This window comes from Larimichthys crocea, chromosome IX (genome assembly GCF_000972845.2).
Source record: "Larimichthys crocea isolate SSNF chromosome IX, L_crocea_2.0, whole genome shotgun sequence".
In the NCBI taxonomy this organism is placed as follows: Eukaryota; Metazoa; Chordata; class Actinopteri; family Sciaenidae; genus Larimichthys; species Larimichthys crocea.
The window spans coordinates 9,939,475-9,955,546 of NC_040019.1; the positions used below are offsets into that span (position 1 = coordinate 9,939,475).

Consider the following 16,072-nt stretch of genomic DNA (forward strand, 5'->3'; position numbering starts at 1 on the left):
CTCAGCATATATGGGAACTCCTTTAAGACGGTTGGAAAATCAGTAGAGGTGAATACCTCATAATTGAGAGAATGCCAGGAATATGCAAAGTCACAATCAAAGTGAAGGTGGCTACTTTGAAGAATCTATAAAATAAAATGTATCGTGCTTTGTTTGCGCTTCCATTTACCACATCATTGTTATTTCACAGTTTTAATGCCTTTAGTTAATCTACAAGTAGAGAGACAAGGTGTATCTGAACTTTCGAATGGTTCTGCATATGCCTTGGAAGTTTTTTGGGGAAAAAGCGTTTGATGTACTTAAAATGGTAAAATAGCAAGTGAAGTATTTAAGGTCTCAACTGAATAAATTATCTAAATTTAGGGCACACTGAATAAATAATATGAGTATACTGTAGATATCTTAATTTGTGAGAATTGTCCAATCCAGGCTTATCTCAGCTGCCAATAGAGCTCTTAACAGGAGAGATAAGTCAGAGGTCTGAATACCAAGGCAAGCAGTTTTAGCTTGAGAAACCAGATGCCCCAGTTTTCCAGGAACAGTCTCAGTATTTGCTGCTTTATCCCCAGCTGGCACCATCCCCAGAAATGTCCCCGGATTTACCCCTATTGGGTTGGCATTATTTCCATGAGAGGTCTAGTGATATAGAATTTTTACCCCAATACCACGTGAATTTTATCCTGTGGAGAACAAATCACATCCGGTATCGTTTCTTACTCTTTTTTTTTCAGCTACCCCAGGAAGGGAAAAGACAAATTGAATATAAATACACACACATAGAGAGAATTACATTACCGATTGCAGAGATTTCATTTGTGCCGAGAAAATTAGAGAAATACTTAAAAGTACAAGAGCTGTTGCAGCTAGCGTTAAGACCATGTGGAGCCAATTGAGAAGGATTATACATATGTATCTGTACATTAGGATTGTGTTGCATGTTCCTGGATTACCATTGATTTATTTTGTTCATCTGGATGACTGACTATTTTTCCTCATGTGCATGGTTAAATCAAATTACTGACCCTGTCTGGTGATAACGCACTGCCTGGAGAGGTGTTAAATCACTTCTTTCCCACAAAGATATGGTCCCATTTTCTTTTTCCTCTCATCTTTTCAAAGATGCTCTTAAATCAACAACAGTCTTCACACAACTCAATAAGCTTGCAGCTACGAAAAGAACAGGGAAATTGACAGTTTCTCATTTGGTTGGTGTCTTACTAACATAACTATCTTCCAAAATTAAGCTGAACATCCCTGATGAGCCATCGTTGTTGTTGTTGGTGTCATTTTGAATACAGCTCAAATGATGATTTGGGTTGAACTAAAATCCTGAAAGAGGTAGTCTTCCCACCTGGTACGAATTTAAAATCACTGCCACTGTAATAAGGTCACAACTACTGTGAATATAAAACTGATTGCACACACAAAAAATCAGTGTGTCTAATCTGTCTCAATAAATGCAGTCCAGACCAGAATTCAAATTGGAAAGGTTAGAAACGAAAACCCAAAACACCCTCCCTCTTCACCACATGCGTGTGCAGTCAGGTTTGAAAGTCCACAGGAAAACCAGTGGGAATTTAAACCAGTGACCTCTAAGTAAGCATCTGTACACCACAAACGGGGAAGAATGTGAAGACTTAGAGCAGGCCAAATATTTACAGAGCGCCAGACAATCTCTCTGATTTGCATGTCATGTGTTTGTTTGTTGACACACTATGAGGGGTTGAGCTGCTCATTCTATACAAATCACATTTTTCCATCTCTCATTCCTACGAGCAGAAACAGACGCATGAAAAGCAAACAAGCAAACACCAATTCATTTTCACAAGCTCACACAAACTTGCCTTCGAAGATTACTGTTCACACGGCAAACCATATGCCTGGAAACTCCCTCAAGAGCGTGTCACATACAGTATGTTCAGGTTTCCAGTGATGTGAATGGTTATTTGCCCCCTGGGGATGCACTGGAGTTGGTCACTTAACTTGTGGTGACCGTGACTAGGGGTGGGTAACAGTCAAGGCCAATGTCTCATGCCTGGTTAGAGTACAAGCACTAAGGGGATGAGGCCCCATTTTCTGACGCTACCATGCACTCTCTCTCTTGGGAGTTAGCAAAGTTACTTACACACACTTGACTTACACTACTGCACAGGAATAATGGTCCCACATTAAGCCGCTGATATGCTCTTTTTTTTATCTCTATTGCAACTTAGTGTGGCATAAAGGAGGTCTTCTGGACATAAATATTTTGTGGTTATTGCTGCTGGTCAGGCAAAATCATTACCTCTGAGGCTTTAAAAAATTCATCTGTGTGCAGTGCACCTCTCTGTAAGTAATACATTGTGTTACATTATTACAGGGCACCTCACTGGCACACTGCCAGAATTAATCAGCTCATGCAGAGCTTCTGTGTTTACAGCTGAGAGGTATTTAAAAACAATGTACTTGTTTTCACCTCGAAATCAGTATGGATATGTGTGAAAGTGAGCATGTATTACATAAGAACTTTGTTCTTCTTCTTTTTTTTTGTGTGTGTACATGCATGTGGATGTCGATAAAGGTTAGGAGTTCAAGTAGGATTTTAAAGTAATGGAATAGCTGGGAGTGCTCCATTTGGTGTTAATGGTACATATGTGGGTCGCTTTATGGAGAACATTAAACACTACTGCTTTCTACAGTGCAGACGAAAGAAGCTAATGGATGTTTTTTTGTTGTTTTTTCTTTCTTTCCTTTTTGCATTAAAATTGTGGTCAATTTTGGGAAAGAGAGCCCATTATACATGGATGGATGTATATATAAAAAGCTTAACAGCCTGTATATTTTTCAACAGACCACAGTAGAGAATTGTAAAACCCAACTAGGGCAGTATATGGCAACTACAAAATTTGCTTCCCTACATTAATCAAAAAAACATGATAAATACAATATATAAATGGCCACTGATTACTGTAATTCTTTCTCTTTAAACACAAGTGAAAAGACTAAAATAAAATACATAATAAACGCATACACCCAATACATTCAGATAAGTAGAGGAATGAACTGAACTCATTTTCTGTTCAACAATAACTAGATTGTCCCCGCTTTATGCAAGAGATATTCTGAAAGTGGGGCTGTTGCTTTGAGATAGCCACGCTCTCAATGCCCAATTATGCCCTGCACTTTTGATGTTGGCAGCAGAACAACAGCAACTACAAAAAGTTCCAAGTATGACATGGCAAAAGGTAGTTGTGACAGCTTTTATTTGGTAGTCTTCCACTGAAACCTCGGGGCACGGTCAGTGTTCTGCATATGAACTCTCTCCTCAGGCTTCAGTGACTACAAATCATTTCAATAAAGTACCTCTTCCTCTTCAGTGCTGAACACATAAGACCGTTGCACTGAAAAGGTCTCTAAACCAGTCCATATATGTTGTATATTCACTAGAGCGTAGCAGGGCAAATGAGTCAGAGATAAAATACAGTCCCTCCTACATGTGAAATCTTTATTCAGTAGCTTATCAGCCTTTCTTGATCTGGTTTGACCAGTAGCTAATGGTGGTTACTGAACTGACAACTCTTCTCTTCTTGTGCTACTGCGTATATATTAGCATTCATCTCGTGTTTGCAAGTGGTGTTCAACAAAAGTTGCATAGTCTCGGTTTAAGAGTTTAGTGTGTCTTTTTGGACTCTGTAGCCAGGACAATCATCTTTTAAAAAGTTGTAATTATTGTGATTTCAATTGCTCATTTGTCTTCCTACGCTTTCACAAACATTGGCATCTCTTCTCTATCTCAACTCAAATGCTCTAGACCTCCCTGTACAAATACCAACGGTATTGGCAGTGAAACAGTAGTGCTCTCGCTCAAAGTGGAAAACTGATTTCAAACATATGAGCAAGTGGGAATGGCAGATGTGGTGAAATATGCCCCTCACAGCTTTAGCAAAATGCAAATCTGTCCTTCATACTTCCAACAGCAACACCTTCCTTTAGCATTTTTACACAGCATTGGTTGTGCAACGACTCTGTCACCATTCTAAAAGCCCTGGACAGCCCTGGATTCTGTTGTCAATAAACATACTGGACCTACAATATTGTTCTTAGTTGCTGCCAAACCCGGGATGTTAAGAGTTTATGTCAAACTGTTTTGATGTGTTTTTTAAGTATCAGCTTCAAAAGTTAAATTCAGGAGCATCAATTCACAGCGGCGGTGTCTTTTGTTGGGGAAGTCTGAAATGTTTTTGCTCTGTTTAGTCTCCCAAAGTGCGCACCTAGGATTCAGTCAGGTTATATGCTGTATTTCAAGAATCACTTAATGCCTTAATGCCTACTTTAAAGCATCTACATATGCCAGAAACATAGCTTCAGGTGTTATAAGGACATTGAAATGTTCAGACAGCAGAAAAGCAGCAGGTAATTGTTCATTATTTCATCGAACATCTTCAACAGACGCTGCCAGTCAGTTTTATTAAGAGAAAGAAAGTGACAATCGCTCTCTCTTTTAATGCTTGTTAGAATGGAGCTTACTCTTCATTACAGTACAATATTTCCACACATTTACTAATTCCAAGAGATTTGAATTAACATGGTCCAATTATTAATTAAAAGAGGTGTTTTTTATAACTACTCATGTTGTTATTTGTAAATAAACCTCATGACCATGTCTGCTCCCTAAACATTCTTTGTGTCTATGAAATCTGATTAGTCTTTTAAAGTGTAACAGCCCGTCATTGCTTTGCTGTACAATCGGCCAATGCCTCTCCCCAGGCATCCGAAAATATATAAGCCTTTATATTCAGTAAAGAGCGTCTCCATAAATCCAGACAAAAAACAAAGGGTATTGTCACAAACAATTTTTTTTTGTTCTCTGAACACTGCGCGTTGGTGCCCAGTGCTTCCAGGCACCACAAGCACCATTGTTCTTCCCATGAAAAGAAGCAAAGGGACAATACAATCCAAACAAATAAATAAATAAATGTAAAAAAAAAAAGGTCACACTGTATTTGTAGAATCCAGTAGCGACACTGTACAAAATTCAGGGCTTTAGTTTTAAACTAGGATAAGGGACAGGGTTACATAATCAGTTGAAAGGATTACAGTAAATGAGCAAAAACAACAGCACTGGTCAGTTGTTCAGACAGATATTGCTATTTTTGTTTTGTTTTCCTTTTGTAAATTCCAGTGAATACTCACTATATCACTGGCTGGACATAAAAAGTCTTCCTACCCCAATAATTAGTTTTCTTTGAAGGCCATCTTTCCTCAGACCTTAAACACCGTGTTCTTTCCCTAATCCCAACTAAGTAGTTTAAGTTGTCTCAGCTTGACCATACCTTGAAGGTGCCCTGTGGTGGTGCCTCGATTTTGTTTACACTCAGTGTTACACATCAAAAATGCAATAAGTTTATTTTTTCAAGGCTTAACAAACACGTTGAGTGCATTTCCTAGAAGCTCGGAGCACCAAGGGAGTGTTGGTGTTAGCACAAGAGTTTTAACCGCCATGGGGGGAGAATGTTTCGGACCCAGCAGCAAATGCTGGAGAGGAGCGTGGCTGCAATGGGCACCAGAACCAGACCCAAGTGAACAAGCAATGTAAAACAGCTCAGCTGCCTCCCAATGAACATTGCCAGACCACAACCAGACACACTCTGAGTCAGACAAATTTAATGATAGGGAATATAATACGGAGATGAGATGACTTCCAACAGCTCTAACCAGGATGCCGAGACAAAGACACAGCAGGTTTAGCTGGGCACAATGGCAGAGAGGAAGAAGAGGGAGGTCAGGCATCAGTCAAAAATTGAGTTTGGTGTTGTCGGACTGGGGGCACACTGGATGCCACTGTTACTTACTATGGTGACATTTACCAGACAAGATAGCCTGAGGCTAGCTGGTTCACAAACTTGCCAAGACAATACATAGAAATCTTTAACATGATGTCAAACTATTATTTCTTCAGATTCTGTTGATCATTTTGGTACATACTGACAGTTGAGGTCTTTTGTCCAATGCAATATGCATGCATCACATGCAGTATTTGTATGTGTACAATAAAATTAGGTAGAAAGTAAAAAGCAATTTGATATTTTTTTAAAATATATCCATTAAGGTGACTAATCAGACTCTTCTAGACATATTTCACTGTGGCTCTGGGTAAAGAACACTGCAATGATGTAGATATACTGCCTTGTCCAACCAGTATGCTCATAAAGAAAATAAACAAAAACATGCTAGGTGACATAACAGTGGTTCAGTGGTTATGCATGGTAACAATTTCTATTTAAATCAAAGAAGGAGAACTCTACTAGGGCTCTTTAGATTGGACCACTCAACTTTAAGTTGCTAGTGAGAAGGGAATTTCACTTCTTTCCCCTCAAGTGTATAATGACTCTTGAGACCATAAAGTGAGGTGGCTATGTGAGGTGGCTTTATTGGTTCGAATAACTGTGGTCTTTAATGGGCATTCCCAAGATTGAAATAAGAGTGTGCTGACCCATAACGTGAAACAAAATACCCTCAAGGTTAAATATAAGATGGTGATAACTCTTAAGTAGAGAAGATGAGCCAAAGGTTAAAAAATGATGAAAGACAGGAAATGTAAAGAGAAGGAAGAATTATATGAGGTGATGCAACATGATGAGAATAAGGAGGATGCTGCGGTTGAAAATGATACTGTGATTATTTCTGTGACAATTTTTTTCAACTATCGTCCAATTCTAGGCAGTAGCATTACCTCTAGATTGGACACACTTAATTATATTTTACATTCATATAATGTTTCAGTCCAATATTGTCTTTCCAATTTCCAAAATTAGTGTCTCATGAATCGCCTTACAGAGTGCTGCGATATTGCAATTCTAACCCTTCATACTTGATATTCCTCTGCACGGTTTAGCTAAATTATTAAAGCCCACTGTTTGACATCAAGGGGCTTGCAACATTTTAAAATGAAACAAGACTACTGGATTTCATTTTTCTGCTAAATGCTGACACATTGATATTCTTTATGAAGTGTCAGTACTGACATACAAACATCATTTTTTACTGTAATCATTAGACATAAGGACTAGACAATAAAGACTGTCTCTGTTCTCTAAATACAAAGGAACAGCACATCATTTATAGCTTTAATTGATGCCTGTTGCTTGTTCATAATCTCTACACTCTTCATTAGTAACCCAATTTATCTTCACATGTACCCTAATTATGTTTTTTGCTCAAATAAAGCCCAATTAAATCAGGGTAGCATACATCAAGTTCAAATATCCATATATTTATACAGTGTTAATACAGACAGGAAAAATGCGACAAAAATTAATATTTCTTAAAGGCATTTCATTGTAAGATTGCACAGCGACAAACATAATTTTACACAACTGGAGCGACTACTTGGCAATGTTTCATGCATGCAATTATAAAACACAGGGTTGGGGTAAAAGGGCAGATTATCTTACTAATTATATCTTTGAAATGCAATTGGCAAAGTAATCACAGTTAGCTGCCTCCATGCGTCTCTCAGAGCTTGAAATAAGATAAGAGATTCGTGGGAGAAGTCATTTATATTTAGACTTGGACAGCAGGGGTGCTCAACTTTTTATTTTTGGGATGCACATCCAAAACACTTATCATTTAAAGCAATTATTCCTGTTTTCACAGGGAGCTTTGCGTATTGGGAATTTAATGTGACTTTAAAATGATTGTGAGGTTTTTTTTTTGTCTTTGTTTTGTTTTGTTGGGTTCCTTGATAAAAATTCAATTTCTGAAAGTAGTTCTCCGTTAATATAGGCCACTTCGAAAGGTGTTCTGTGTTTAATCTTTAATAAGTCAGTACTTGTCACGAAGTCAGAGAAATACATATGATAATCATCCTCCCCTTCTTACCTGACAGGTTTATGCGTACAAGTACTTATGAAGAAGACAATCTTCAGGTTAAATTTGGCATGTACAGACAAATGCAATTAACACATCTATAATGCTTCAGGGCGCTGTAAATTAAATTGAAGCCTTGTTGTTAGATCCTTGTGCATGTAGGCAGCTATTTCAAAAGATTATTTTCCAAGAGTCCTGGAATCTGCATATTATCACATTTGGTCCATCAACCCATTATGGAAATATGCTAATATGCAGACATAAAAATTAAAAGTATTAATCAAATTATGTTGCTCGTAAACAAGGCTGTTTTGGCTGGAAGTCAACACATATTGTGGTAACATAGAGTTAAGCTGGGCATTTTTTGGGTTCATATTGCCTGTGGGAACATGTCAAAATTGATTTTTCACTTCCTGTCTACAGACAGAGCTAAAATACCTTCTAGCCAATAGACAGTATACACAGTACAAAGTATACATCTGGAGTCTGCATGTACCCAAGTTGGTAGTATGAAGTTTAACCTTCAGTAAAATACTGTTTGGGGATCAGTTGGCCAAGCTACCATGGAACCTCAACATTCTGTGTTTGAATCTGGCTCAAAGCATTTCATTTTTTCTTAAACTTGCAAAAAGTGAACTGAACAAGAAAGCTATTGATGAAAAGTCTGAGTTCGTTACAAAACAGGTTGACAGGTTCAAGATGGTAGCCACACTTTGCCTCTGCAATATTAAAGATTGTGAGAATTCACATTATGTTATATGTTTCAGTATTTTTTATTTTTTAGCCTTTTCACTTATCAAATGTTCCCACGTGTTCAGTGGGAATGGAAGTTGGTGACTGTGGATATAAGATAGTCCCGTTATAGCTTTGATGCCAGTTTTGTGTCACTGTCCTGCTGGAAAATCCACTTAAGCCAGACAAGATGGAATACCTGTTCAGAATAGAGTGATACTTTGCGGTCACTGTGGAGTCAATACTCTGCAAGTCACCAACACTGGAAAACTGACAAATCCACATATCTGAATATAGCCTTTACTATATATTTAAATGTGGGTCTTATATGCTGATGCATTGACTTCTCATGCAGTTGTATCCAATTACAACCATTACCATTTACAAAACTGATTATGACTTTCATGTACTCCTCGTGTTGTCTGGACAAATGCTAAATGTTTACACACTTTGTCATCAAAGTGATGGATTGGAAAGTGCTACTCATTCATCAGTGCTGTCATTTGTTAATTCGGCTTTGCTTTATGGATGCATGTGCTGCTCTGGCACGAAGATGTCTTAAAAAATGGTTCAGTAAGTCAACTGATCTTTCACTGTGGTCATTTAAAGTTGCCCTAATCTCTCTATGAAAGAAAATCATCTGGTTTGTGAAAATGTATCCGGTCTGCTTTGTCCTCTTGTGATGTGGCTGCAGTTTTTTGCTGCCGGAGAGTTTTTCCAACACCCAGGAGAACAACTTGACCCCAAACTGCTTCACTGAGCTGTTTTGACATTGTTGCAAACAGGCAGATGAATAATCCTTGACATTGTGTTGTTGCAGTTTTACAATATAATGACATGCCACTGAATAGTGACAGTTATTTGTACAAATGAGTAGAGAAATAATCATTCACATTTTGAAATGGTTCTGTCTTAAAGTTTGTTGCATTTATTATCCAGGTTGAATTATTACTGATTAAAAAAAAAAAAAATTAATAATGATCTAAAATATTTAAAATTATAGACAATTCACATTAAACATTCATATCAAGAAGTAGTAGTTTAGTACCTAACATGAATTTTCTGCATAGATATATATGCTTGTATGTGAGAAAGTCGGTTTCTGAGAGAAGCCTCCCTAACGTTATGTATAAAATTATACCTGACACGAAGCATATACGCAAACCATAAACCATGTGTGGACAAAAACATTTTAAACAGTGTGTAAAAACTGTTAATTAAAAGCACTGAAGTGAGCAAATGAAACTTCTCTTACCTCCTAGGGTGGCTGAGATGAGAATGTGGGTTCCATATTTCTTAATGATGGTTTCGATGAACTGCTGAGTAGTAGGTCTGCGGCCCAGCAAACGTACGCTGCGCTGGAACTCAGGCATCAGTGGCACTGGGTTCCGGATCAGGTCCCTTCTCTCGATCGCTGTGTTCCTCACCTTCCAACGTGCAAATTCCCTGGCAATCACAGGAAAAAACAATTACTCACACCATAATTATTTACTATTTTCAGCCACACCATCAACAATTAAGGTAAAATGATATTAATTACAGTGTGGTAGCACATTATTAAGCCTGACTTCATTTCATCAGATGCATTTGCAACACAATAACACAGATGTTTAATGAGTCTGATAATGCAGATGCGTTGTATTCTGTGCTTTATTCATTCTGAAATAAATAGCAAAAATCTTTGGATACAATTTGACTATTGCCCTGTATCGTTCATCTGCCATAAGGTGTGTTTTCATTTAAACTTTTCTATGATTTTTATTTGCTCCAACTTGAACCTTTAAGAACAAAATACTAAAAACCAACAAAATATTTAAACCACGGGGATGACGTGAAAAACTGCAAATCCTTCCACACTTGTTTTTGACTGCAGTTAAAGATATACTTCACAGCATAAACTTGCATTGCTGTTGTTGTGATGTTCCACGATGTTTGCTTCTGAATCCACTAAGACAGACATCATGAAAACATTTCCGTAGACAGATAAACAGACATTTCAGGAGTCTCTGAGGGTTATGGAAAAAAAAATAAAAACATAACGCTGCCCTGAGGATAAAAACAGCAGGTCTTCTTCAGCTGTCTGAAATGCAAAAGAAGACATGCTGTTATTGAGTCAGCTGCTAATACCTAGCACAACAAGGATCTGAATATGATCTGGCATGTGCTAAAATTGTCAATACACAAATTTGAATTTCGTTATTGTTATAAAATAAGTAGTTCATACATGTTATTTTTTACGGAAAAGGTACAAAAAACAAGATTTCTGGTATATCATTTTAATGCAAATTTGAACAGAAGCTGTGATTTTCCTCATCATCTGTTTCTATTTCCATACGGATCGCGCACCTTCTCAGACACATGTTTGCGGACCAATCCATCATCCGGCTGGATGTGTGATACATGTGTTCACACTTTTACCTGAAAGGTGTGAGTACGCATACATCTAGATGTTCAGAGTGTATAAGTACAGACAAGTCTACACTCTCCAAACTGCTGAGATGAGCACAAAACAAATTCTTCTTAGTGTATAGACAGGGGGGAAATGTAATTTCCTAATTACTGACTGATAGTTTTAAAAGCATTTCCTCAGAATTAGATTCAGATTGAATTTAGATAGATTTAATGACACAGACTTTAGCATATGAATGATGAGCCCAATCACAGTAAGTGTGTGACTTTAAGTGCAATAAAAGCTCCATTGGAGCACAAACAAAAGGCTTTATCGTCCCAATAATGTAACCCTAAAAACCAGCTCTCATTGAAATCTGACTTCCATTCAATAAATGCATATAAATTTATTAGAAGAATTATTAACCAACAAACAGATGTAAACAAAAAAAAATATATATATATAAATAAAATGCAAACACAAATGCAAAAAGTAATCCAAAATGATTGAAGCTGCTCGTTTGACGTCAGCCTTAAAGAAATCAAATGGGAACAGAATGCACAAGCAATTCTACAACCTCAAGTTTGATGAGATTAACTCTCTAAATCAGTTCATATCTGTTGAAATAAGTCATTTTCAGTCATTTTTGTAAGCAGTATAGAGAGCAACAGCCTGTCAAGATGTGCGGAAGATATTTATATTGTTGAGAATGTGTCCTCCGCTCTTTTTGGTGAAAGGTGCCTACGCTCACAATGAGCAACGTTTGAAAAGTGTGAAGAAACTCCTGCAGCACATATTGATTGCAATCAAAACAAACCAAGTAAATCACACGTCAAATTAAAAAGAAGCGTCGCAGGAGTTAATTCGGCTATAGTAGCTTGCATGTGTCAAGATTTTATGGCGTAGCACCGAATTAGAAAGAAAACATCATAACACTGTAAAGGTTTAAGATGTTGTTCTATGACTGACAGTGCAGTTACCACCTTGAAAAAAAATTTGTTTTTTCTAATTGAAAAAGTAACCAATGTGGAGAAAAGCTACAGCACAGCGCTTTATAACAGCTTTATCCAAACTTTCCCTCCGAGTCTTTTCCTTCTGAACCCTCAGGGGCTCCTCATAATGATATAGCCTTGAATAGGTGGGTCCGCTCAAATTGATCGTCAGTTATTTTCGTTTGAATTCGTTGACACGCAGTCAGCGATGTGTCAGTCTCCCTGAGCATGGCTTGACGGCAGCACTTTTTAATGCTCTGTTCAGCATTCTATATTAGCATTTAAAGTTGAATCCCTCTCTGCCAGTGGACTTCCGTAATCGCACCACTTCTGACGCAGCCAACATTTCAAAGGTAGTATCTTGACAACTCTCTCAAAGAAGAGGTAATTTTACACATTTAGTTCGATCAAAGAGCAGTTGGAAATGAACATGTCTCAGAGTTAATGGTTATATAATGATAGTATAGGCTTTAATCCTCTGTCTAATCACATATATAGAGTAATGTTTTAAACTCAGATATTCAATGTATGCTTTGTGGCAGATTTGCAGAGGTCTTACTTTTGACAACTTTGCAATTCCTAAACATTGCAAAGACGTAACTTCTGGCGGGATAGGTCTAAATGCTCATACTAGTACAAGCTGATTCAGCTTTCCCTCCTGTTCCATGACTTGGCTTTATAAGAGGTACACGTTGCTGTTCTATTCTCAAATCTGGAACAAACATTCAAGCCAGCAGAGCTGAGAGAGACTTTCAGTTTTGCAGCAGATGTACTGAAATTTCTCACTTTTTCATTCTCTGCCCAGCTCTCTCTCTCTCTCTCTCTCCACTACATCCTTCGCTGCTGCTATCTCCCTTTAGATATCAATTCATTTTCAGTGAATCCTCCTCATGGCTCCGTCACTGCCAATTATTACATAAAACTTTATACGGCAGCCATATGTACTTGGGCCCTTCTGCCCCAGATTAGGCATGCCAGCAGATGGAACCTGTGACATGATTCAGTGCTTTACTTCACAGCTCCAAGACCGGTTTAATGACCTATCAAAGGAAGTTAAGAGGAGATAAATGGCATTGCAGCTGCATAGGAAGAAAATGAGAACATAGGTGATTATTGCTTTATGGTGTTCGAGTAACTCGTGTGGGAGGATGGGTTCATTACATCCGCATGTATGGAAGTGTCTGTGACCTACAGGAAATACAGGATACATAAATAAGAGCGATAAATATATACTTAATTCATTTTTTTTTTCAAAGACATGCACTATGCATTGATAATGCATTGGGATTCAACATTTTGTACAAAGAGTTTGCTTGATGATAGAGAAGTTCTTGAAGTTGGTTAATCCCACGGTGCCCTCACTCAGACCACCATTTTATCTGATTCCTTTCCAATGGTTGCCTCAGCACAGTTTAGTCAGATAGAGTGGTTGCTAGGAAGTACATTATTGTAATCAAACAGTCAGCCTCGTCAAATATGGTAGATCAGATGTAGAATGTTTTTCACCAGAGATCATTTACTGTAATGTACTGGCAGCTCTAAAGCGTGTGCTTCTATTTTAGGCCTTAATCAAGAAGGCTGAAAGAAAGGAATTGTTCCGATTGTAACCAAATCACATGCTTTTATAAATAAATGTTCAAATACGCAAGCAGAGAACATTGCTTAGGTTGAATTTGCTTTGAATTTCCTGCATGAAATATTAACATGAACTGTGTACCGTATCTTGTATCAATGATAGTATCTGTCCTTATTAGAGCCAAATTACAGAGAGTGCTCCAGAACATACTCAAAAGTCATCGTCTGAGGATCAACCAGATTCAAAATGCAATGTATAAACTGAGATGGCAGAATGAAAAATAAAAAAATAGAAAAATGAACAGAATTCATTGACACAATTCTGTCTATGTCCCCGATTTATTATATTGGATTAACTGATGTTTACAAGAGGTGTAATGATTAATTCACTGCATCAATGCATCAACTGCAGATTATGCCAATTCAACTGCATCAATCTGCTAAAAGAAATAAGCAGGATGACTTACTGTCACTTCAGTAATGATTCACTTGAAATGCTTTAAACCAAACTGCAATTTCAAATAGTTGTTGAGACTAAGAGATTACTTATGATGCAAAAAGTTTTTCAATAATCGTACACTATTACATCTGATTTTTTTCTTGCTTTTTTCACAAATCCAGAGCTTTATCACTGCATGTTTTAACCTTTAAGGAGCATATTTGAAATCCACTATCCCTTTATCACTGTTAGTCATGTAGCAGACTACTTCAACAACTTCAACTCTTTGTATGAAACCCAAATCTAAAATACATTATACATGCCTTCACAGTGCATAAACCATTGCACACATCAGTATAACTCTTTACAATGAATATCACTTATATGAATATCAAGAGCTTAGAAAGTAATCGCACACACAATTTTTTTGCATGAGTTTTAGTTATGGATATCATGCTGTTCTCTGTAACTATAATGGATGGAGAGTGTGTCTATGTCATGTCATAACACCTTCCAGGCAGCATGTTGTCTGCTTCAATTAGAGCTGCACTGCATTGACATCCAGTGAATATTCCCTAAAGCTCCGACAGGGGCAGGAAATGACCATCATGCAGTGTAGCACCACAGGCACTTTGTTGATCCTGGTGCTTGAGCCCATATTATTTAAAAAAGAAAAAAAACTTGAGAGTGCATGACAGACATTCAAAGTGAAAGTGTGGCGACAAAGAAGAAAGAGAGGCAGTGTCTTGTTGAACGAAAATCTCTAATTAATTGAGTGGGAAACTGGCTCTGCAGGACCCAGAGACAGCATGTTCTTGGATGCCTCGTAAATAACATCAGAAAACCAAAGGAGGAGCGTCAGTAAATTACAGAACTTGTCATACTTGGCTTCTAGTTTACCTCTGTCCTCCTCTCATACTGTATCAAAGTCTTAACAGTCAGGTGCAAACCATATTCAGAATGATATGCTGTTCTTTTACATCTTGACCTTTGTCAGGCTGTGATATATAAAAAAAAACATGAATATCTAACAAAAAGCCTGTGCCATTTCCTCTTTACTTGAGAGTTACAAACAACCATTTATGATGAAACAGACCGAATAAAAATATTACACCTACCTATAAACATGTTAGTGGTATCAAAACATCCTGACTTTATTTGAAGCAGACAAGATGTTGTCATAAAGGGCAACAGTGTGGCACTCAGCATTTTACCAGGATGATTTAAAGGATGCACCTGCTTAAAGAAAGAAAAATGCAAGAACAAAAACAGGCTAAAATAAATCTTGCATGTTTTGTTTGTTTTTTTTGTTTGTTTGTGCTCATCTCCTCCACTCGATGTGACTGCAGACACTTGGCGAAGAAGTGATTAATAATAAATCAGTACAGTGTTAATAAAGCATTATTTGGTGGACATCTTAATCAGCATTAAACATGCAGTGTCATCTAAATGTATTCAAGTGCAAAGTGCTGCACAAAAATAATCAAAATCTTGGTAACATTTTGGATGACACCCATGTTTAGGATGCATTATAATGCTAAAACTAATGCTAATGACTAAACTGGCACATTTTTGGCTGTAAAAATCTTAGATTTAGATCAAATTGTAACAAAATGGCAGTGGTGATTGCACAAAGAGTAGAAAGAAAATCTCAAATGACTTATGAAGGGACACAAATCACACCTGTTTACTGACACTGTGAATAAAGACTTCACCATCTGTTTGGCATTGTTCCAACACTCGTATTATTATTTATTTAAAAAGCAGACATAGTATTTTATTAACATACCACATATTCATTTATAAAAGAAAAAAAAAACTTCTGAAAACTCTTGTCTTTGTGGTACAACACATACCCTAAATGGATCCATCTTTACCTTTTGCCTCAAGGTTTTAATTTATAGATGAAGCTACAATATTCATCCTGCTGAAGTCACACCCGATACTTAATTTAGAGTTACATTTATTTTGTAAACCCTGTTTTTCCATTGCTCTATCGCTGCTATAATGGCCACTGAAAGCCTCCACAGCGTTTACTCTGTTGCCATCCGGTCCACCTTTCATATGGTACATGTTTCATGTCATGTCAATGAATTC

The 16,072-nt window shown here is 37.3% G+C and overlaps 1 protein-coding gene across 2 annotated transcripts in view; it reads right to left on the bottom strand.

The window, feature by feature from the left end:
• The window catches only part of brinp1 (bone morphogenetic protein/retinoic acid inducible neural-specific 1), a 141,085-nt gene that overhangs the window by 51,052 nt on the left and 73,961 nt on the right, over window positions 1-16,072 (bottom strand). For both annotated transcript variants that reach the window (XM_027282113.1, XM_027282112.1), the window contains one exon: window positions 9,836-10,026. In XM_027282113.1, the coding sequence (XP_027137914.1) occupies window positions 9,836-10,026 (191 nt within the window). The remainder of the gene's footprint in view (window positions 1-9,835; window positions 10,027-16,072) is intronic.